The sequence below is a fragment of the Lissotriton vulgaris genome, chromosome 2_1 (genome assembly GCF_964263255.1).
Source record: "Lissotriton vulgaris chromosome 2_1, aLisVul1.2, whole genome shotgun sequence".
Taxonomy (NCBI): domain Eukaryota; kingdom Metazoa; phylum Chordata; class Amphibia; order Caudata; family Salamandridae; genus Lissotriton; species Lissotriton vulgaris.
Window position 1 is genome coordinate 1,545,496,395 of NC_141687.1, and position 23,979 is coordinate 1,545,520,373.

General features: G+C 46.9%; 1 protein-coding gene across 2 annotated transcripts in view; it reads left to right on the forward strand.

Annotated features, from left to right (window-relative positions):
- Nucleotides 1-22,989, forward strand: part of LOC147732876 (very-long-chain (3R)-3-hydroxyacyl-CoA dehydratase 2-like) — a 225,507-nt gene extending 202,518 nt beyond the window's left edge. For both annotated transcript variants that reach the window (XM_086957419.1, XM_086957418.1), the window contains exon 8: nt 21,128-22,989. In XM_086957419.1, the coding sequence (XP_086813545.1) occupies nt 21,128-21,210 (83 nt within the window). In that variant the 3' untranslated portion in view covers nt 21,211-22,989. The remainder of the gene's footprint in view (nt 1-21,127) is intronic.
- The last annotated feature ends 990 nt before the right edge of the window (nt 22,990-23,979 follow it).

Genomic DNA, 23,979 nt, shown 5'->3' on the forward strand with positions numbered 1-23,979 from the left:
AGTAAACTGGGCAAGTGCTAGATGCGTGCGATGCCCTGTGAACTCAGTGGGAGTGAGGGGGCACTAGTGAATGAATACCTGTTGCTTCAGAGCATCTGACTGCTTCCACAGTTATCTGACTGAACAAGGTTTCTTGACGGTGACACTTATTTACCCAGCAGGCTTGGGCAGGGCGACTCAGGAGGGCCTGGAGGGACGGGCACCCCACCTGTCCTCTCCGGTGTGATTTCTCACTCCTGTCCTGCACTGCGAGGTGGCTCCGGCGCGGATCATTAAACAGAGTTGTGGCCTCCTAGTCCCCGGGGCGCTGGCCACGGAGTGCATGATAGAGTGCCTGGGGGTTTACTTTGAGAATGGCTATGGAACTCGTGGAGATGAGCTGGAGTGCTTCCGGCAGAGCCCCCCTGCCTGTCTGTACGCGCAGACACAGCCCATCTGCGGGTGAGTGCCTCTGGGGGCAGCGTGCGTCAGAGGAGGCAGTGAGCGGGGACGCTATAATCTGTCAGCTAGAGCAGAGCTCGCGGCCTCCAAACTACACGGCCACAGGCTATGCATCTCACCCTGGCACGCAGTGTTCACACCTGGATGCGGAATGCCAAGGTCCAGCAGCCCCAGCGAAGCAGATGCGGAGCTCAGTACACAGGTGAGCACTGCCCGGCCGCCAGTCACCTCACTGTCACACAGCTATCATTCACCTTGCTGCTACATGGGCACCCCTCACCTGACCGCCCCCGCAGCGCTCACCTCAAAGCCACGCAACCACCATTCACCTGACACACAGCCAGCATTCACCTATCTGACACACAGCCACCTCTCACCCCACTGCTCCCGGCAGAGCATTCACCTCACAGAGACGCAATCACCTCACTGACACACAGTCCTTATTCTCCTCACTGCCATGTAGCCACCGGTTACCGTACACCTCCACTCACCACACTGAGGGTGTGACTTAACGGCTAGAGTGGTCGACTTTGACCCTGGGAAACCAGATTAGAGTCTGGCGGAGGCTCAAGCATCCTGTGATTCTGGGCAAATCACGTAATCTCAACTTGCCTAAAAAACATGAATGTGTACGTCTGTGATGCAACTGGTGTTCAAAGTAAAGGGCTCCGATGTCGAGTTAGTGCTATATAAAACAGAAACAACAAAAATCTGTCCCACAGGTATCTAAGCTCACTCCTTCAGAGCCACCACTGTCATCCCTGCCATGCAGCCCTCACTCACCTCACCGCCCCAGTCTTTATTCAGGTTACCACCACAAAGCCTTCACTCATCTGACCTGCACACATCCATCACTCATTTCACTGGCACGCCTTCGCCGACCCCCACACGCCCCACTTTGTATTGCAGTCACCACGCACCTCACTTACACACAGCCACCTCGCCTCACCACCATGCAGTGAAAACTCATTGTTGCCTAACAGCTACTACTCACCGCAAACCATCACTCACCTCACCACCACGCAGCTTTCTAATGTGGTTAAAGAGGGACGCTCCGAGCACAAGTCCGTGATTTAGATTTTAGAATTTCCTATTGACAACCGCACATTTTAAAATATGAAAAATTGTAATTATATTAAATAAAAAATATCACGATACAACCAATTAAACAGTAAGACACCTCACGAAAATGAATCAAGTTGATTGTAATATTCTACTGTTAAAAGAAACAAACATTCGCTACACGTCTACTAGTTCCACATTTACATACATGACGGGGACAGTAAATATACTGGCTTAATTCCTTCTTTGAAAGGCATGCTGCCTACAATAATGCATTATCTTGTTTTTCGGGAAGGTGCCCCACACATTTACTACTATGTGCAGTTTTTGTTCAAACGCTTGCTTTTGTTTGCTGTTTAGAGCGCTGTAAATTACAGGTGCCACTATTGTTATCCAGTATTAGGGGTGTCTTTCATGGATTCACATGCCTGAATCATTCCCCGTCGTCGAGACGGGAGCCTCCGGTACATAAAAAAGTAATGTCCTATAGACATACATAGAGAAAATAGGCCTAAGGGCCTCCCCTTAGTAGCCTTTCTTAGTCCTTATGTAAAAAGGACCAAACTCTCCTAGTCAGCCAATCAGCTCCGACCTCCCTCTAGAACCTTCCTGGGAGGAGCCCCAGTCCCTCAGATTTCCTACCGCACGTTGTGCTAGGGAGTCTCCTCTGAGCTCTGCTCAGATTCTGTGTATTTTTCACTTAATTTGGCTTTTCTACATGGATTATCTTCAAATACATTCTTTATCTTCAAATAATGAAGGTATAACAAGGGAAAGAACTGAAGAATTCTATTTGGAGCCTGCACTTCTTGTTCCAAGAGGTAACTCTGCTCTGTTCCTCACACTCACAGACCAAAAGGTATGTTGCACTTTTTCAAGTGATTTTTGAAGGGTCGTGAAGAGAGGCTGTTAATATGGTTGAGGCCAGAAAGGAGGTTGTTATTTTCTCCAGTTACTGTGAGGAGGTGTTGCCCTCAAAGTCTAGGAGACCTCAATAGAGAATCTCCTCAGACTCATTCCTCAGGGTACCATCCTGAGAAGGCCCTAAAAAAGACCGCTCAGGGGTCTTCCGGGCGCAGTCCTTCAACAATCTCCCCACTCTGTGAAAAAGGAGAGTAAAGGACTTGTGTTGGGAGAAATATCGGATATCAAAGACGACGTATGAGCCGTCTAAATCGCCTCCTCTGGTCATAGGCTCATTCGAAAAGGCGTCTTCGACTCCTGAAGTACAGCCTAAGAAGCCATCGATGTCAAAACCATCATCATTGCTATCACAGCCTTTTCGTCTCGATGGCTCATCTACAATGCTTGTCTGAGCATCGAACACCGTCGACGGTTAGAACGTCGATGACGACGTCAGCGACGAGAGCGTCGACGACAAGGACATCGACGTCGACGACGAGACCGTCGACGACAAGACCATAGACGTCGACGTCGGCACCATCAACGTCGACAGCGACGACGAGACCGTCGACGGCGAGACCGTCGATGGCGAGACCGTCGACGGCGAGACCCTCGACGGCGAGACCCTCGACGGCGAGACCCTCGACGACGACCGTCGACGGCGAGTCCGTCGACGACGAGATTATCGACGACGAGACCGTCGACGAAGGGGCCGTCGACGGCGAGACCCTCGACGGCGAGACCGTCGACGGTGAGTCCGTCGACGACGACCGTCGACGGCGAGTCCGTCGACGACGTGACTATCGACGACGAGACCGTCGACGAAGGGGCCATCGACGTCGAGACCATCGACGTCGGAGACGCAACCATCGACGACAACCTCTAGGAATATAGATGATGTCTTCATCTACAAAGACTACTCGTCCATGGCTGTTCCTCTACGTCAACAGGTCTACGGCCTGTCTACGGCCTGTCTACGGTATCAATGAGGGCCTCATCTACGAAGACGCATCTTCGTGGGCGCGTCTATGACAACCTATCTACGGCGGCCTGTCTACAATGTTGACAAGAGCCTAGTCTACGAGGGCCTAGTCTACGAAGGCCTAGTGTTCGATGGCCTAGTCTACAATGGCCTAGTCCACGATGGCCTACTCTATAGTCTACGAGGGCCTAGTCTAATGGCCTACTCTATGAAGGCCTAGTGATAGATGGCCTAGTCGTCTACGAAGGCCTAGTGCTCGATGGCCTCGTCTACGATGACCTAGTCTACGATGGCCTAGTCTCTGACGGCCTCATCTACAAAGGCTACTCTAAGGAGTCGACTGCTCGCCTACGACGGCCTGTCTACGATATTGACGATAGCCTCATCTACGTAGGCTCATCTTCGAGGACTCATCTACGGCGGCATAGTCATTGACGACATCGTCTATGACAACCGGTCTAGTCGACCAGGGCCTTCTCTAAGATGGCCTAGTCTAAGATGGCCTCATCTACGCGGGCCTAGTCTATGAGGGCCTCGTCTACGATGGCCTAGTCTACGAGAGACTCGTCTACGTAAGCCTCGTCTAGGATGGTCTTGTCTATGATGACCTTGTCTACGACGGCCTCAGCTACGAAGGCTAGTCTACGATGGCGTAGACGGCCTTATCTACGACGGATCATCTATGCAGTCGTCTACGACGGCCTCATCTATGACTGCTCATCTACGACGGCATAGTCTGACGGAGATCTCGTCGACGGACTCGTCAACGAAGGACGAAACCCGCCAATTCTGTACTCTCTTCTAAGGGGGTATGGTCATCTCTGACTGCTCGTCTGCGATGGCATAGTCTATGACGGCAACCTCGTTGACGGATTCATCGACGATGGAGGAAATCCACCAATTCTGGAATCTCTTCTAAGGTGGTATGGAGAACTGCTCAACGTTTTAAGACCTCCATGACCTCTCAAGAACAGGCCTGCTTCTTGTACGTCTTCAAAGAACCCTTCAAGAAGGCAGTAAGGTCAATACTGGTTATCAATTACCTATAGTCGGAAGAGGTACGGGTCAGGTAGTACCCCTCCTCTGTATCACTAGTGATCCCTCACATGGGGATCCCTCGGCCCCGATGTCACCTCCTCCTGATAAGGAGGGTTTGAGAGGGGACAACCTTAGAAACAGGTTTTCCTCAGTGAAAATTCTAGCGCTCTTGGTACGCTAGCATGGATAATTGTGGGCACACTGGCCCCATTCCAGTCGGAATTGCCAGACTCATCCGAAGTGGAAATAAAGTGGAATCCGCTAGATGGTGAAGCATCGGCGTTAAATTATAGACTGCGCGAAGAATATAGCTATGACAGGGTTCCGCCAGTTGGCTGGTGCAGCAGTCTTGCGGATCCAAGGAGGGCCCTTTCCGTCCTGAGGTGCAAACAACGTTTGTGGACAGGCCATATGAGGGCCAGTCACTATTGGCACGAATACTTGACGAGGCAGACAATGCGAGACCTTTGGACACTCTTCAGTATATGAAGAGTGTCCTTTAGTACACTCCTTGAGTACAAATGGAGGAAGAAGAAGGTCTTGCCACAAAGGAAATTATCAATTCCAATCTTCCTGCTCTTCAGGCCAGAGTAGACCGCAATGCCTTCAGTCGCCGACAATAGCAAAACAAGCACCCCTCTTCTGAGAAATTGTCTTCTCAGGGAACGGACAGCGGAGATATCAAAATATACAGCTGCATCTACGTCTGAATTATACTGTAGAAAGGAGCTATAGCGAGAGTTCCTCCTCCTCAAAGGAGCTATAGCGAGAGTACCTCCTCTTCATAAGGGAAAAGGGTTTTTTTGTGCCCGCTTCCCTTTTTATATCCAGACAAAAGGTAAGAGGTGGAGACCAACCTTGGGCTTCAGAGACCTCAACACACTCCTAAAAAAGGCAGTTGTTTCGCATGGCAATCCATGAGGTCCTGCAGACAGGACGTTGACTTCCATATCCCCCCTCACGGGAATCGCTAAAAATACTTACGTTTTGCAGTAGTGGCCGAACATTTGCAGTTTCGCGTTCTGCCATGAGGTCCTGCAGACAGGACGTTGACTTCCATATCCCACTTCACAGGAATCGCTAAAAATACTTACGATTTGCAGTAGTGGCCGGACATTTACAGTTTCGCGTTCTGCCTTTCGGGCTCAAGCCTGCGCCACACATATTCACGAAATACCGTTCCCTGGGGGCGACATTGCTAGGACACCAAGTCCTTCGGTATCTGTCTGACTGCCTGGTCAAGGCTTCATCCTTAAACCACGGTCCACGTCTCCCAACACCTGCTTTCAGTTTTCAATGCTTGGATCTCATCCTCAATCAGGAAAAATCGGTCCTGAAACCTTCTCACTGCATCAGTTTCCTAGGTACATCAGTTTCCTAGGTATAACCCTAGACACACGGTCAGCAAAGGCTTTCCCATCAGTGAGTGATCGCGTATCCTCCAGATTCCTCGCTCTCAACTACGAACGAGACCGCTACAAGAGGCGCTATCGAAGCAGTGGTTCCATTCCACAGGGTCATCTTACCACATAAAAGGTAATCCTCACATGGCCGGAGTCCTACTATGGGGAATACCCTCTCACAAACTGTCTCAAGGCTTGTCACTCCTACTTCCGGCGGTTCCTCACGTCGTCACAAAATGTGGAAGGTAGTCTCCTATGGAGAAGAAACTACATATCAATCGGCCTAAACTGCTGGCGGTCTTCCTGGCCCTTCAAGCTTGCCTACCAAGAATAAGACGAACAATGGGCTCACCAACGCGTGCAGCGGACAGAAACCATTGTACAAGGGAGCAGGACCAACAAATCACTGGCCACATCTTCTCCAGATAAAGCACGCCGCAAATGGATCTAATTGCGACGTGAATGAACGCCGAATGCCCACATTTCGGAAATTGGCTGGGGAATGCGTCTCCGACTGCACGGCGCACTGTCTCTGCGTAGGCATTTCCACCATTCCCGATGCTCCCATTGTCCCCAAGTCAAGGTTGGTGGAGCCTTGTATTCTGATTTTACTAGCCCCAATTGGGCCGAGGCGACATTGGTTCACAGAACTCCACCGCCTATCCCTGGAACCGCCGATCCACCGGCGGCAGTATCTATCTCTGCCTACTATGAACGATAAGGCAGTTCAACATCAGGATCTGAAGTCTCTCAGGTTGGTCGCCTGGCCCCTGAGTTCAGAGTTCCACAATCGGAATAATCCACGTGACTGTAGACATTCTTGCCAGAGCAAGTGCGGATAGCACATAAACATATTCCCGGAAAGGGAAGCGCTTTGGTGTCTAGGGTGTAAACCGCGGAAATATACTTTTCCCCACATCACTGGTGCAAATATTGCCTTATCTATTACATCTGCCACAGTCGGACCTAACCCTCTCCTCCATTACTGTACACTCAACAGCGTTATCTCGTTATAAAAGAATTCCAACGAGCCCATCGCTCTGGTCAAACGGGTTGCTTAAGCAAGTTCCGAAACGATTATATGGATCTTTCCCGACAGTAAGGATGTTGCCACCTCCTGGCATCTCAATGTGGTTCTTAACAGGCTCATGAAACATCCGTTTGAACCAGTACACGGAGCTGACCCAAAGTATGTCTCGTGGAAAATCCACACTAAGGGTCAGTGAGCTACAGACGGTTTTCTATCCAGAAGAGTGAGCGAGCTTCGAGCTCTGTCCCTTCATGAACAATACATGCAGTTCAGGAAAGATAGCGTGGTGCGGAGTCCGAACCCAAAAATTCGTTCCAAAGGTGCCTTCAGCCTTTCATCTCAATGAGCCAATAATCCTTCAAACTTTCTTTGCGAACCTTTCAACCGCAGCAGAGAGGGCTCTACATTCTTTAAATCTCAAAGATGGCTCAGGTTCTACCTAGATAAGTCTAAGACTTCAAAACCTCTTCACAACTGTTCGTGGCATACAGCAGACCAAGAATGGGCCTGCCCCTCACGAAACAAAGCATCTCAAGATGGATCTCATCAGCGATTGCATTCTGCCATGACCAGGCCGGACGGCCTTTAACTGATCAGGTCACTGCACATTCCACCAGGGCAATGTCCACGTCAGCAGCACTCTTCGCGTCACTGCACATTCCACCAAGGCGATGTCCACGTCAGCAGCACCCTTCGCGGGGGTGCCAATACTGGACATTTACAGAGCGGCGACCTGGAAGTCACCGCACACTTTCTCCAGACGCTACTGCCTGGATATCAAACTTCAGAAAGATGCGGCAGCGGATCAAGCGGTGCTTCGCCATCTCTTTCAGTGAGGTGAGCCTTCCTACATCCCGCCATCCAGGTATGCACATTCCTTGCTCTTGTGATACTATATGTAATAATATATGCATTGTCTAACAGGACTGCAGAGCTGATTTACATCACAAATGTGCATATCTGATTGCTAACTATTCTGATTCAGGCATGTGAATCCATGAAAGACACCCCTAATACTGGATAAGAAATGCGTTACTTACCTGTAACAGCAGTTATCCAGTATTGGTGTCTTTCATGGATTCACATGCAACCCTCCCGCCTCCCCGGGAAGGACTCACATCCCTCTCTAACAACATTACGCCTACCTAGCTGGGTGCGTACGAAAATCTGAGGGACTGGGGCTCCTCCCAGGAAGGTTCTAGAGGGAGGTTGGAGCTGATTGGCTGACTAGGAGAGTTTGGTCCTTTTTACATAAGGACTAAGAAAGGCTACTAAGGGGAGGCCCTTAGGCCTATTTTCTCTATGTATGTCTATAGGACATTACTTTTTTATGTACCGGAGGCTCCCGTCTCGACGACGGGGAATGATTCAGGCATGTGAATCCATGAAAGACACCAATACTGGATAACTGCTGTTACAGGTAAGTAACGCATTTCTTATATAATATCGGAACACATCTGTTATAAATTATAAATGTATTTTCTTTTGTTTAAAACCTGAAATGGGTAGGTGTAACGCAGTAAAATTTAATTTCGGTAGGACATGTAACACCTTTAGTAATTAGACAGACCGTTGAACAATACATAACCTACAAGGGTTATTTCATAAGTGGAATAAATACTGTCTTTGTAAAAAAAAATTTAAATAGTGAATTGCTCCTGACAGTTCTGTTTATAATGCTTAACGCTCTGTCCTGTTGGCGGGAATGGTAGTCAAGGTGCACGCATGTTTGTTTGATTCTGACTAAAGCACATCTTTGTGGTTTAGGAGCTAGTGTGCTCTGCCCGTGCTTTAAATGGGCTGGTATGTCAGTTACAGAGTACCGGCAATTTTTACTTTGAGAGAAGGAGAGTATCGGCACTTCTCAAGACAGACGCAATACTTTTAATTGGAGAGTACCAGCATTTCTCATTTCAAGCACTGGCTATCACTTATTTTGTGTTATCCTTAAATGAAACAATAGATGGCGTGGCAGCCTCCACATAAGGCAGTGTGTTTTGTAGAAGATCTATTTAAACGCTGCTCTGTACATTTGCGTGGATAGTTGACAGCTCCTTGGACTTTCCTGGCGAGGCATGCACTATTTGTGCTGTAGCATGTGAACTGTCGTTTCATGGACCTCCGAAGGATAAAAGTTCAAGTCTGTTCGGAACCAGGGCGTAGCACACGGTCTTCTAGAGCGGGTGCATTTACCCTCTCTGCTAGTTCAATGTTCTTTTTGGATGCCATGAACTGGTCCGGTTCATAACCCTCGCACTGTGCCCATTCCGTGGAAGGCATACGTATGCCCCCCCCCCCCCCACGCCCGCCTACCATCCTCACAATAAAGTTAGCCAACAATACGTGCATCTGTTGTGGTTGTTGTTGGCCGCAGTTTTATTAGGATTGTACACAAGCTGGTTATACATTTGTCATTTGCGAACTGCCGTAGGTTGGTCATAAATCATACGTGTCATAAACCAACCTGGGCCGCTTCTGGGCCGATACTCTTGTGTTGCATATCAGTTCGTAAATGGCACACCAAAACCAGTTCCTTTTGTTAGTCCTTGGTAGTCCTCTTTGTTGGTTATTTCTGGGATCACCATTTGGTTGACCACCCACGCCAATTGCGTGTAGTGGAGCGTAGCTTCTCTCTCTGGAATTAGGCCCCCAGCTCGCTACTTTTTGCGCCCTGCCGTCCGGCCGGGTCTGGGCCGCGAGTGCCGTCTCCTTTTGCTACTCCCCTCCTTGGCGCGGCCACCTCACCCTGCTGTGCGGCATCCAAAAGTGAGTGGCCCTCATCCTACACACCCCCTGTCGGTGTGTCTCCTTAGCCAATCCTTGTACCAATTTCCGCCATGCCGCAGGGAGGCTAACGTCTTTTCTGCGGCTCCCCCAACGAAAGCAATTTTTTAATTTTTTTTTATCTGCAACCTGCGAGAGCCATTGCGCCCCACAAGTTGTCCCAAAAGACTCTCGTCCCTATGCCAGAGAGATGTACCCTGTCTGGCCCGTATAGTTCCGGACGTCCTGGGTGGATTAGACCATGCCTGATGGATTCCAACCCGTTGGTCTTGCAAAATTTGTGCAGTGCAATGTTCAGTTTTCTCCTGGCATTATACACCGCCTTATTGGAATCTGCGCCCCTCCAATGCCTCCTTCTTACCATCTCGGACCATATGACCGTTGTGCCACCGAACCATGTGGCTGCCCTGGTAAGGTCCGTCTGAATGGCCTGCCCTAAAGCTTTGCGCCCCATTTGGGCCAGGTCGTTGCCGCCGAGATGAATGATCAGGACGTCTGGATGCCATGCCGAGTCTGCCAGTAGGTTGTGGTGTGTTGCCGGCAGGTGATTCCATTTCATCCCCTGCTGCCCCAGCCAGCGGATGCATGTTGCTTTGGGCTTGCTCGCCATCCTGTGACCCGACTGCTGCCACCATGTCTCCATTCTGGACACGAAGGAATGTCCTACTACCCATACCAGCTGGGGGCGTCTTCCTGCTGAAAAAAGAATTGGAAAATAAGGGGCCTGCTGTGCACCGGGTCCTCTGTCTGCAGTCGTGGGCGAGGAGGGGGGTGTTCTCTGACACCCTGCCGTGCGGCATCCCAAGGTCACCCTGCTTGATGCTCCCCCTGCCGTGCGGCATCCCAAAGTGACTGCCCCCGCCCCCCACGCCCTCCCCTTCATGTCTGTTCTGTTCTACAAAAGCTGAGGCCGGATGTACGTCTTGTAGGCTCAACACTGCCATCTGCCTACAGCCTGAATCCTTTCCTCCGGCATGCCATGCAGCGATGCCGAGGTGGCTGCGCCGATTCTAAAAGAGTGGGAAGCAAAGAACTCAGGGTGGAGCCCGGCCTTCACGAGGCCCTGGCACATTATTGCAGTGAATTGGAACTTGCTTAGGTTGCTCCCATCCAGGTGTTTGAAGAGTGGTCCTTCGCCCGCCGGGCGGGCCACCATGTATTTCACCAGACAGCACACTGCGCAAAACCTGGACTCCGGAATACATTGCAGCCATATAACCGTGCCCTTTCCTGCCTTTTCAGTTTTTTACCTTCTTAAGAGTTTCTCCACTGCCATTACTAAGGGTCTGATGTTGGTGGCCTGGAGGCACCAGTGGGCCGGGCCCCGCTTGTTAGGCGCCAACAATTCGCTGATGCGGAAGGCACCAAAGAATGCGTGTGGTAAATGCTGCCCTGAATAGTCGAAGCTCGAAGCTGTCTTTTGTAACCCATCCCAATGCTTTTAGTAGCTGGCCCAGTTTATTAAAATCAATGGGGCGCCTGGTGTCTGCCCTTACCCCTTCAGCTCTTCTCCATCCTTTCAGTGCTGCCTTGAGGTATAGGGACGCTGTGGGATCCTCCCCTGTGTGGATCTTAGTGAAATGGGCTATGGCTGACAAATGGGCCTGTGCCCATTACATTGTCCTTTTGTTATTAAATGCCCAATGTATAAATTTCTCCACCGCTGTCTGTGTCCCAGCCCTATCACTCAGTGACTGTATGCCCCCAATTCTCATGACTGTGGCTGCATATTTCTTGTACCTTCTAGTTGCCTCAGGAGTCAGTGCGTTATTTACCAGTGCGGACAGATCAATCCCCCCAGGTCCCACAGATATGCCGGAAAAGGGGTCATCTCCTGTCTGCCCCTGGCATCAGCTCTCTGAATAGTTTCATCTGAGATCGTGAAAGGGCGTCTGTCGCTGAGTTCTCCACCCCTGGCACATGGCGAGCCTTCAGCTCCAGATTCCCCTCCAGCTGTAATTTAATCAACTGTCGCATTAGCTTCAACGTGTCAGGGCACCTCGCTGCGCCTTTGTTAACGGCCTGTACTCTCCCCTTGTTGTCTGACCACAGGGTCAGCTTCATGTTCCTTAGCTCCTGTTTCCATATTGTCAATGCTACTATTATTGGGAAAAGCTCTAAAAATTTGATATTTCCAGTGATGCCTTGCCTGTGCCACTTCTCCGGCCACTGGTTCACGCACCACCTCTTTCCAAGGATTTCCCCGAAGCCCAAGCTCCCCGCAGCATCCGTGAAAAGGGCTATCTGCCTGTCTGTCACCCAACCATCTCTCCATATCAGGATGCCATTAAAGTATAGGAGGAAATCATCCCACATAAGTAGGTCCTGTTTTTTAACCCCAGCCCCTAGCCGGATGTGGGTGTTTGTGGGTGATGCCTGATGTCAGATGTGTCAAGCGCCTGGCAAAAACCCTCCCAGCGGGGATGACCCTGGCTGCGAAATTGAGCTTCCCAATCAGACTCTGCAATTCGCGGAGTGTCACCTTGCTCCGGCCGCACAAGTTCCTGACCTCTTCCCTGAAATCTTTCACCTTTTCCTCAGGCAGCCTGGCGGTCCAAGCTATTGAGTCTAGTTCTATGCCCGAGAACGTCTTGTGGTTGGGCCTGTTGTTTTTTCGGATGCTAAGGGAACCCCCAGTATCCCTGCCAGCTCTTCAAACGCAGCCAGGGTGTCCCCGCATGAAGTCATCCAAGTAATGCAGTTTCCCACCTCCTGGGTGTCTGTCGTGTAGGGCCCACTCTAGAAAGATGGCAAACTGCTCGAAGTAGGTGCATAATATGGTGCAACCCATGGGCATTGCTTTGTCAACAAACAGGCCCCCCTCCCTTTGGATGCCCAAAAGGTGAAAGGTGGAGGGGTGAACGGGTAAGAGGCGGAATGCGGATTCAATATCTGCCTTGGCCATCAATGCACCCTTTCCTGCCGCCTTTACTAGGTCAATTGCGTCGTCCACTGATGCGTAGCCCACTGAGCAAGCATCTGTGGCGATTCCGTCGTTCACGGAGGACCCTTCAGGGAATGAGAGGTGGTGGATGAGTCTAAATTGGCCTGGCTCTTTCTTGGGGACCACACCTAGCGGGGAGTCCACTATACCCTTGTGCAAATGTGGTGGGAGAGGGCCCTCAATTCTGCCCAATGATTTCTCTTCAGCCAGTTAGGCAAGCACCACCTCGCGGTGTTGAATTGCGGATTTTAGATTGTTGGCCCCGTCTAGAGGTAGCGGGCATGTGAATGGGATCACAAAACCTTCCTGCGTCTGCTCTGTTAGGGTATTTGTTAGCTATTCTGCGCAGCTGTTGTGTGTCAATTGGGGATCTGGCCAGCTGGCAATCTTGCAGGTCCATCAAATCCCCCCCACCTGTTGTCTTGGATCTAGTGTTTCCTTTTCTTATCTTTTTTGTCCCTTTTTTGGCTCGCGCTTGCTCCTAAATGCCACCGCTGGGTGCCCTCCACCGCAGCTTGAGCACGTGTGTTGGAATTTGCACGCGGGGCCCCATGAGCAGTCCCCTGCATCGTATTTCCAGCAAATGGCCGTGGCTCCCTTGGGGGACGTGGATTTCCCTTCGCTGTGCTTTGCCCTGTGAAATGGCCTGCCCCTCCCCTTGTGGTAGGAGCTCCGTAAGGACTGGTCGCTTTTTCCCGCCCATGATTTTACCTTCTTGGCCACTAGCATCTTATGTATAAAAACCCGAGACATCCTCCTCATTCCGCTCCATTTCAGGGTGTCTCTGCATCTTAAGCCTGAAACCCTTGTCATATTCCAGCCAGGCATCCCCAGGAAACTGCCTCTGTGTCCAGTGAATATTGGCCTCGTAGAGCCACAAATCTGCAGCGCAGGAATCTTTCAACTATAATGCAGGCCATAATTCTAAATGCATCCAGCCAATTGTCAAAGTTCCTCTCTTTCCTAGCGCTTCGCCTCTCCCTTCTGTCCTCATCCTTCTTGTCGCAAGTTGTGGGGTCCAGCCCCTCAAGCTGGATCTCAAGCAGGGAGACAATATCTATAAATTCTTTACGCCATACCCTCTCCTTGACTGCCCGGGGATAAGACAAGCCAAGCCGGTGTCTCTTGTGGTTAATGACGCCGGGCCGGGGGATGGCCTGGTGTACAGATCAGAAACTGGACCCTTGTGTGCTGTGGTACCTGCAGTACTATTGTACCCCCATGCTGCAACTGGAGATCCCTGCTCGCCCTGGGCAGTTTGCCCTGCGTGTCCCTGCACTCTCGCCTGTCGCGCCCAGCCCGGGTCCAGCAAGTGCCAAGGCAGACCTGATGTCTCATCTGCGGGCAGCTCCTCTGGCCCTTCTGCCCCCTGCCCTGTACCCTTAAGCAACATAGGAGCCATTGATTTAAGACACTCTTTCACAATGTTGGTAATATGCTCACCGCTCGCCATACTGCTGGTAGCCTCTCTGTGGTCCTCGACCCTCGTTCGTAAGCCCTCGGTGGGCCGATCTCTCTGAGGCTTCTTCCTGAGGGGTTTCTTCTGTGGTGTGATTCTGTGTTTTTTGGGCGAAGAAGGGCCGGTCTTGTCCTCCCTTCGTGGTCCTGGGCCATCGCCTCCAGCCTGTTGCGTGTTAGCTTTCTTTATATATCTTTGTCCGTCGATCAGAAGCTCGTGGTGCTGCTTCGTAGCCGAACCGTTCGGCCCCGGCGTCCCTCCTGTGGTGAGCCCCTCAGGATCCCTTGTTCCTGCCCACCGTCGATACTCTGGTCTGCCTGTGTGCTCTCCCGCTGCTCGAACAGCTGATCGCAGCGCCGGGCGCAGCTCTTGGCGGCGCGGGTCTGGCGGGTAACGGAAGGCCTGTGCCCTCGCATGCAGCTGTTGTTGGTAGGGGGTGGCTCTCAGTCGCTCGCTCGCGATGTCCCCCTTTTGTGTGGCCTCGCCGCCTGGTTCTACGCTGTGCCCCACCCCTAGGCCTCGCCAAGAGGCAGATGCTCCTGTTACTCGAAGGCGAGCGTGGGCATATACCAGGCCCAGGGGTGCTGTAGGGGTTCTCTCGGGACTCCCGTTCGTTCAGATGCTTCCGTTGCTTGCGGGCGAGCGCGGGTATATACCAGGCCCAGAGGTGCTGTTGGGGCTCTCTCGGAACTCCCGCTCGTTCAGGCTTGTCGGAGCGGCGCCCTGGGCCCCTCGTCCGCCTCCGAATAACACAGCCTGTGGATCGGACTTGCTTAGGTGTGGTGCGTCGCGCACCTCGCTGTCCCCCTGAGCCGAGCCTCCCGCCGCAGAGACACAAAGCGCAGGAAGGTCAGAGATAAGATCTCCGGTGCCGTGGGTAGGGGGGGTGTCTTCGGTGAAGGAGGGTACCGAGCTCCTGGTTGCTCAGTCCGCTGGTTGAGTAGTCTTTACATTGCGCCCAGAACCGGTTTTCCCCAGGGGGCACGGCGCGGGTTATGGCACCGGCCCTTGAGCCTCCCCCCTCTCTTCGGGGGGTTGAGGCGGCCTCTGCAAGTACCAGTGCACAGATGGCAGAGCGTCGGCTGTGTCTTTTGCGGAATGTGCACTCTGCCGTGGACAAGTGAGCATTAGACCAAGGGGGAGCAAACACCCCTCCTCCCCCCATATAATTGCTGCCTGGGTGACGCTCAGCAGAAAGGTGGCAGGCAGTGATTGGTATAGCGCTACGTTGTCATTTGCAGTGAATCGTATAGCGATGAGTTGTCATTTTCGAGGGTCTGATTCTTGTGTGCAGCCGCTGTTGGAGATTACACCTATCCATGGTTTCTGGTGCCTTTAGTCAACACTTTACCAGACAGCAGCCTCGGAGAGCAGGCAAACCCCGCTTAGTTACTTGTATATAGTGCCTCTGAAATGGTCACAATAGTATGAATGCACATGTTGAATCGATTACTGCAGTGCTAGTTTTAATTAGCAGGGCATTGGCGCGCTGTGTGCCAGATGGTGGGCTGGCTGCATTCCAGCTTCAGGGTACTTGTTTCATCGGCTTGGAATGACACTCTATCACCTCGTGCGCACTTTGTTTAAGTTGCAGCATGACATGGACTTTCTTTAAGCCTGGGAATGTGGAATAAAAGGGATCTGTGTCTTTTTAAGCTGCGAGGAGATATCGGCTGTCGTTTCCTTTTCTAAGAAGTTTTGGCTGGTCACACAATATTATTGCAATTAAGAAATAAGCACAATAATATGTGATTTGCTACAAGAAATATTGCTCAGAGGTACGTACACACGGTATGGAGCTTGTGTCCAGAATTGCGTACTTTTGGACTGGGATGTTGAGGGCTGTAGCATTGAAAATGCAATTGGTTTCGCATTTTATTATGTTAAAGCCATTTGCTTTGCTATACAATATCATTAGCAAAGCAAATGGCTCAACCTAATAAAAGGCAAGATCTATTGCATTTTTAATGCTTGTCTGTATTTGTTTGTGTAGCACATTTCTCTTGTACTGTGCCTACTTTGAACTGAGTCTCCTTCTGGCATTTTTCATGGGCCACCATTGAGAGCTCTGGGACAAACTCTGAAGGCAGTGCAAATTTCTCACATTGCCTGTCAGTGGGTCAAAAAGGTGTTCAGAATACTTGGTCATCGTATCCTTGGCCTCTCTGCTGAACAAACAGAGCAAGTGTCATTTATTCCACTTATTCCAGATGCAATTGTGATTCTGTGCAACTATGTGTGAATAAAGGTTACACAATTGCCAACATTTTGAGAAGGCAAAAGTAAATGAAAATGCGTTGCTTGCAGGTGAGTCAGTGTGTTTGGGGGTTATGGAGTGAAGGAGATGCGAGGAAGTGCATTCAGGATATGAACTACTGGACAGTGGTATATGGTTTAGGAATGAGGGTGCCACTCTGGAGAAATAGCACAAAAAATTAGTCTTTAGCTTTCCATCTTAGTTACAGTGCTGCAAGGTGAGGAGAACCAGTAACCTCCCCATAACTAGCGGCCTGAGCCAACCAAAATGTCCAGAAAAAAAATCCTTAGCCCACTTATGTTATGTCATAATAGTTGTAGACTTGCATAACCTGAGCACAAATTAAACCCAAGTAAGTGAATTCTTGTTCTTTCTCTTTTATTTCTGGGCCTTCAGACAACAGTCACGTGTTTGGTCGCTTACATGGGAATTCGTCCCGCGACTTTATCAAGGCTATGTCTTCTTATATGAAATCCTTCTTTTGTGGTGATAATTCCAGCCCACAATGGCAGTCAGTTTCTCGCGACGTCAAAAATAGCAGATCAAATATCCAAGGGATCTCTTTACACCCCAAACGGCGCAAATTCGTAAAAAGATGAATCTGGTCAAGAAAGGAACGTCGCTCCTCGTGTCAACCGAGTACGACACTACTCGGTTTGACACGAGGAGCGGGGCTTTCTTACTAAAGATTTCCACTAAGGGTTTATGATCGGTATGGACATCAAAATCTAAACCCCAAAGAATTTTTTTTTAACTTTCACCGCCCAGAAAACTGCCAATGCTTCCCTTTCTACAACAGAATAACGGGTTTCAGCATCTCTCAAACTCCTAGACCGGAACATCCTAGTTTGCATGCCATCCGGACCATTTTGTTTTAATACCGCACCTAACCCTTTTTCGCTAGCATCGGTAAATAAGATGGATTTAATCTTAGGGTTGAAACTTTTTAACGAAGGAGCACAATTTAATCTTTGTTTAATCTTATTAAATTCATTCACACACAGATCTGGCCATTGAAATTCTACTCCTTTCCTTAACAAGCACCTCATATTGACGGTTAAATTGGCAAAACCCTTGACAAATTTTGCATAATACTCAATCATGCCTAAAAACTTCATAAGTTCTGCTTTGTTTACAGGAGCATTCATTTGGTTTATAGTGTCAATCAATTCAGCTCTCGGTCTCACCCCATCGTCAGAAATGTTATGTCCTAAGTAATTTATAGAATCAGATCTGAATCTACACTTACTCGCCTTTACAGTGAGATTGTGTTTACTGAATTTTTCCAAAACCATGTTCAATCTTAAATCATGGTCTGATTCATTCTTTGCAAAGATTAATACATCATCCTGATATATGCAAACACCAGGAACATCTTTTAGGACCTTTTCCATTACACTTGAAACACTGAGGAAGCAGATACCAAACCAAATGGCATCCTCTTGAATCTATACGTGCCAAAAGGTGTGATAAAAGACGTATAATCTCTGCAAGACTCCTCCAATTCAATCTGGTGATACACAGAGGTAAGATCTATTGTACTAAAAACCTTAGCATTTTCCAGCAATACCAACAACTCTGCAATATTTGGAAGGGGGTACCTGTCGACAATTACACATTTATTAAATTGCCTCAGGTCAATGCATAAGCGCAGATCGCCATTAGGCTTCTGCGCTGCGACGACCGGAGCCATCCATTCACAATTTTCTATTTCTTCAATTATCTCATTTTCAATAAGCTTTTCAATTTCTTTTTTCATATCTTCTTTTTCCGCTAAAGGTACACCACGGACTTTACAACTCACAGGAATAGAATTATTCTTTAACCGTATTTTATGTTGGTATCCTTTAAGACAACCTAAAGTTTCCTTAAATACATTTGGAAACATTTTTTTTTAATCCACATGCAAACTTGTCTTCAATTAATTTCCCTTCTCCTTTCCAACACTAAGAATGTTATACAAGGATTGGCATTAGGGTCCAAATATACACCCAAATCACCTTGGTGTATCCGGCTAATAATGCTGTCCCCTTTCTTCGAGACATACACTTTACCAGACACAAATCTAGACTTGTACTCTATAAGACCCACAAAATAACCATGTAGTTTTATAGGTTTCTCACCATATGCCAATGGAATGATATCAGGTTTTGAAAGGGATACTTTACTCTTTAACTTGCTATTGAAAAACTCATTAGAAATGATTGTGATTCTTGCACCAGACTCAAATTAAACTTTGGTTCTTTCACCATCAACTAATATTTCATCAACAGGATTAGGTTTTTTGTGTGAGTTTCCCCCACCTTCCCCAATAGTTTGAACCATTTCAACATCACAATCAGATTCTGAAGAAGCTTTCTCAAATTTCTACTTCTTTTACTTTAGATCTAATTGTTGTCTTACACAATGCAGAGACATGTCCTCTCAACTTACATTTAGAACAGTTTGAGAGCTGGACACTTTTTGTCATTTGCAAGGTGACCTGACTTACCACACCTGAAACATTTAAACTCCGTTCCAGTCTATTTTAGAATCTGACCTTACCGTATCCTTAACGTATTTATCACTTTTGCTCTTTACTACTTGAACCTTGTTATCTTCTCTGTACTTTTCTTAATTATATCTATACATTTAAGAGAATGCTCAATGCGCTTAGCAACAGCTAAGACCTCTTCAAGTGTAGGCTCATCTTTTAACCATAACTCATCCCTAATTTTTTCAATTCCACAACCAAACATAAATTGATCGCGAATGCGTTCATCAGTGAGAACTCCAAACTTGCATGAAGATGCGAGCTTCCTTAAACAAGTTACGTAAGTTTTAATAGATTCTTCATCATTTTGCATACATTTTGTGACTGGTATCTTTCAAGAATAGTACTAACCTTGGGTAAATCATCAAAAACATCTTGGCCTTCAGACCCTAAACAGTGAAGTAATAGAGAACATTTTCTTTCAGCACTGAGAGAAGGCCCACATACTTTGGAGAAGTGTGGCTCAATGATTAGAGCGGCAGACCCTGATGCAGAAGTCTAGCCCGGGACCAGGGTTCAATTCCCCGCCTCGGCGGGTCTTGGGCTCAAAATTCCACGGACCTGATAATTCTCGCCTCGGTGCCTATTCCATTCATGGAGCCCTACTCTGCAACTCTGGGCAATAGCTTGCTTAATCTCCACAACGGCCCCCCACAACGCTAAGGATGCCTGGCCTCCACCTTGGGGGTGCCCAGGAGTGGACGCCTCACAGGGAAAGCCAGGATGGGTTCCACAGCGGTATTCGTACAAGCGCCTTGAGACCCTTGCGGGTGAGTAGTGCGCTATACAAGTATCAATTTACATTTATACTTTGGCATACCGTTCAAAAACTACCTTCCATTTTTTCCATTTGATTGGAGGTTCACCTGGACTGGATAAAAAAAATGGCGATACTTTCCTCGCTCTGCTCAATGAACTTATATATTTTCTAGTCCTTATGAACACAATAGCAGTACAAGAGCCGTCTAACTGCACGCGCTTCACTATATTAGTTGAATACACAGCAGTGCAATTGAATGTAGACAATGACAGCCTTTACGACATTAAACTGCTTGCGCAACCTAATCAGCTGAAATCTTCGCGCTTGAGTGCTTGATCATGAACACACTGCAGATAAAGATCTTCAATCTTTACATATCGAAGAAACATGACACGCGATGGCAGCTTTTGATATATTTAGCTATTTGCATTCAAGCGCTTCACATCGCTCACATAAATAAACGCCTTTGCACTTTAAGCCGAATAACATAAAGACTTGTCAATAAATTGCAGCTCACCGTTCAATTAAGGCGCTTGAGCACACGGGATATAAGTCATAACTGCCAGATAGTTTAAGCTTGAATATAAAGAGTATGAAAGTGTTTCTACTCACGACAGATAATACAGTCAATGTTCTTGATGTTTATAAATAGAAAATGATGAACAGATGATAATATCTAAATGCTGCTTGCTAGTTAAGCGAGGATTAGCTCTTCTCCATCACAAAAACTTATGTTGAGGTCTTTACATGAATAAATATCCAAATATTCCTTCCAAGAGTTTCCAATGCTGACTACGCCAGTGAAGTATCTTCAATAATAAATCCAGAATATAATGTGGTTCAAGAAATGAAGTTCATTCCAGGAATATAAGATCCCATCCACATGCAAGGCTAACAAACATCAACTGACTGAAATTAGAACCTTCCTATATCAACCTAATGCCTGACATAGCTAATGACATCTGTAATATTCTTTTAAAGATAGTGTTAAATATCACAATCTTGTACAACATATATATGAACTTAGTGTATTAATCATTTTACTGTAGAAGACGTTTGGGATGTATTATTGCTGCAAAAATCACGACTGCGATCCGGATGTTCCACTGGGGCATTTTTTTCCAGGTTTGATCCTGTGGCATTTTGAAAGTAAACTAAGTCGCTAGCATACTGAAATATCTACTTATTAGTAGCGCAACTTTTCTAGTTATTACTCTCCATGTGTTATCTGGGTCAACAGAGAAAACGTGTCCAAGATTAAAGCTTTAATCAGGAGCAAAAGAGCAGAGCCTAACCACAAGGTGTGGTTGTGCATGCACCTAGGTATTGAAATGTTTTTTCTTGTGCCAATTAGTACATCTGACACTTCTCTCCATGTACTGGTTTATTGTGGTGGTATTTAAACCCATGGCTTTTGTCAAAGTAACTTGTGTATCTGCCCCAGAAACCAATGATTTAGTCTGGTGTGCATTAGTCTGTTTGATTTCTAAACTTGTTCCCCGTTGCATTCTCATGAACATACTTTTTCCAGTGTTTCCACAGCTGTATTTCCACATGATTCACCAAAGGAGGAAGGTGATTGGGACTAAAGAAGAACACACAAAATCTGAATAATTTGCAGGCACTTTGTTATTCGTCATTTTTCTCAGAACGGTATGCTGCAGAATTCTTCAGTGCACAGTATATTACATTGAGTAGTTCTAGAAGAGGTAAAACAAAAAGGGCTGCAAGATTGAGCTTGAATTGAGACTAACAAATGTGATCTAACGTTTTGTCTGAACACACCCTATCATGGTAACATTACCAGCATGCACTTCTATGAGGACAAAGACTACAGTGTAAAAAGGACCTACTTGCCTTTGTAGTAAGCTAAATGACTTGCATTAACTACCGTGTGCTTAATGGGTGTATATGGTTATGCTGTACTCACTAAAATTGGTGCTTAGCTTGAGAGTGTGTGCAGTTAACCATTGCTGTTGCAAAACAGTTTTTGCTGCATGCAAAAAAAAAACTATGGTACTGCGAAGGCAGCATTATTTCTTAGTCTGAATCACTCTGCCAGAACGAAGTGTGAAAACAATTGTATAATGTTTCAGGTACTTTATATTGAAGTTATTATACACCGTCTGAGCGATTGTGAAATCAGAAATTTTCTACTTTTAATTTTGAAAATTGAGTTTCATATATTTTTCATGCACTTGAATTTCTTGAAAACTATGCCAGTTGCTAATGTTTTACATTTTTTTTAAATTGATTACATTTTCTGATCGAAATTGCAACATAATTTGCGAAAATACTAAACATATATAAATGTATTAAATTGGTTTTCCAACCTGTTGAAAAAAATGATTGGATTAAGCGTTTTAAAATAATTACCTCTTGAAACACAACAAAACTACAACCACACTATCAATTCTATTTTGGACTGACACCATGTTTTATTAGTCTAATAAAGTGATTCAAATTTACATCCCTTAGCAGATGGTGCCAAAATGGTCTGGTATTGCAGAAACCTTGATCAAATGAGCACACTTAACCCTGAGTTGGTGTACCACAGCTGGCATTGTTTGGGGTTCTGAAGGGTTCCAGCACTCTAGTTTGTTAGTCGCAGAACATGCAGTAGCTAGCATGAAGACTAATCGTGGGCCAATTCAATGTTGTCTTCTTTTTCTAGGCCACGTTTTTGAGTATGCCTATTGCTTAGATGGCCAGTTTTAAAACTGGTCATAATCACCTTCCCACTAGAAAGCCATTCCATAAGTGGCTGCTTTATTTTAGGGAAAGTGTGTACCTATTGTTATATTAAGATATGCCGTTTCATGGATATAACATCTGGTGAATTCCCTTTTCTCGTTTAAAGAAGTACTTATAGATCGTTTTATTTGCCGATCTTTCTCCTTCGTTTTATTAGTACTAGTAGTAGGAAAGGAAGATTTTAGGAGGAAACTGTAACAGTTCTAAATCCTGTGCAAAGGATCATTTGTGTAAAAAGTGGGTTAAGAATAGAAAAGTAACTAAGCTAAAGGATTGAGTTCTGCCTGGCCACATGAAGTTAAATGGACCATAATTTTGACAAAAAAAGTCATTAATGAATCGGTTAGCAGTCTGTTTACAATCCTATAACTTGTACTACTTTTTTATGCCTCGGAGGCTTCAAAGATAATACCGTAAGAACCACATGCTTCAAGATATCCGTGGAAAGTTAGGTACTAATAACATTAGGAATTCTGTGGGGGGTCTAAGTAAGGGGAGAGTAAAAGCTCCATAATGAAATGCATAAATTACAGATTTGTTTCCCAAATTATACAATTATGAATACACTTCTAAACTTTGAAGTTATTTCTTACTTCTGATAATCCTTTAAACGATAAATAAAATGCAACTCTAAATGTCTCAGGTTTTTTCTATTTGTCTAAAATAAAACAAATGTTGCCATTGTAATTATTTTCTTTCAACCCATTCAGAGCTTTCCAGTCAGCGTTTTTGTCTTGAAGCCTCTTGTACTTCTCTTGGTGCAACAATATGCAAATGCAGGTGTCTAAGCGTTTCATTAAAAGGGATCCCGAAGCGCTTACATATTGCTCTTTCCACTGATTCACCTGGATCGCTTACATGTTGTTCTTTCCACAGATTCTGAATTTATTTTGGGCACCTGGAGCTGTCCAACATGCTAACCATACTGGATCCCACCATTTGTGATCCACTTCCAACATCAGTTGGAACCTTGGGTAAACTCCTAACTAGTTAACGTCATGCATGTGCATCCTTTCCTCACACAGGTGCATCCAGATATGTGTTTAAGACCTTCCACATGTATTTTTCAAATCAGCCATCAAGCTTTTACACTGTATTTGCCAACCTACAGAGGCTAGTACTTTATCCTTCTTTTCCTTTGAAGCTGTATCACATTTTTGTGCTTTTCACATTTTGCTTGGAGTGTTGGTCATTGTGTTCTGCTTCAGTGTGATGTCTAACTTGGACCTCCCTTTCTTGGTTTTCTACTTTGCTGTGCACTGTTTTCCCGTCCTTCCACTGCATGCAGCTAACACAGACGTACTTAGATCTACAATGCTTAAGTCCGTCAAGTACATTTACTCCCAGTTTTCTACTACTATGCTTTGTATGTAACAATTCCGTCTGAATTTTGCTATGTTATCCCGTCAACTAGGAGTTCATTCCTCGCATTCGCCACCATTTCATTGATAAAGTTCTAATCTCCCCCTTGTTTCTAAATGTTTTCCTGACTGATCTAACTTTTCAGCTAAACCTAATTTTACAGTCCTCTGTGTGTGTGTAAATGTAATTTGTCTTTCACTGCTCTCCTCTTATATTTAATCCCATCTATTTTACAGCACCAGGTCACCTGGTCCTATACCTGGATTT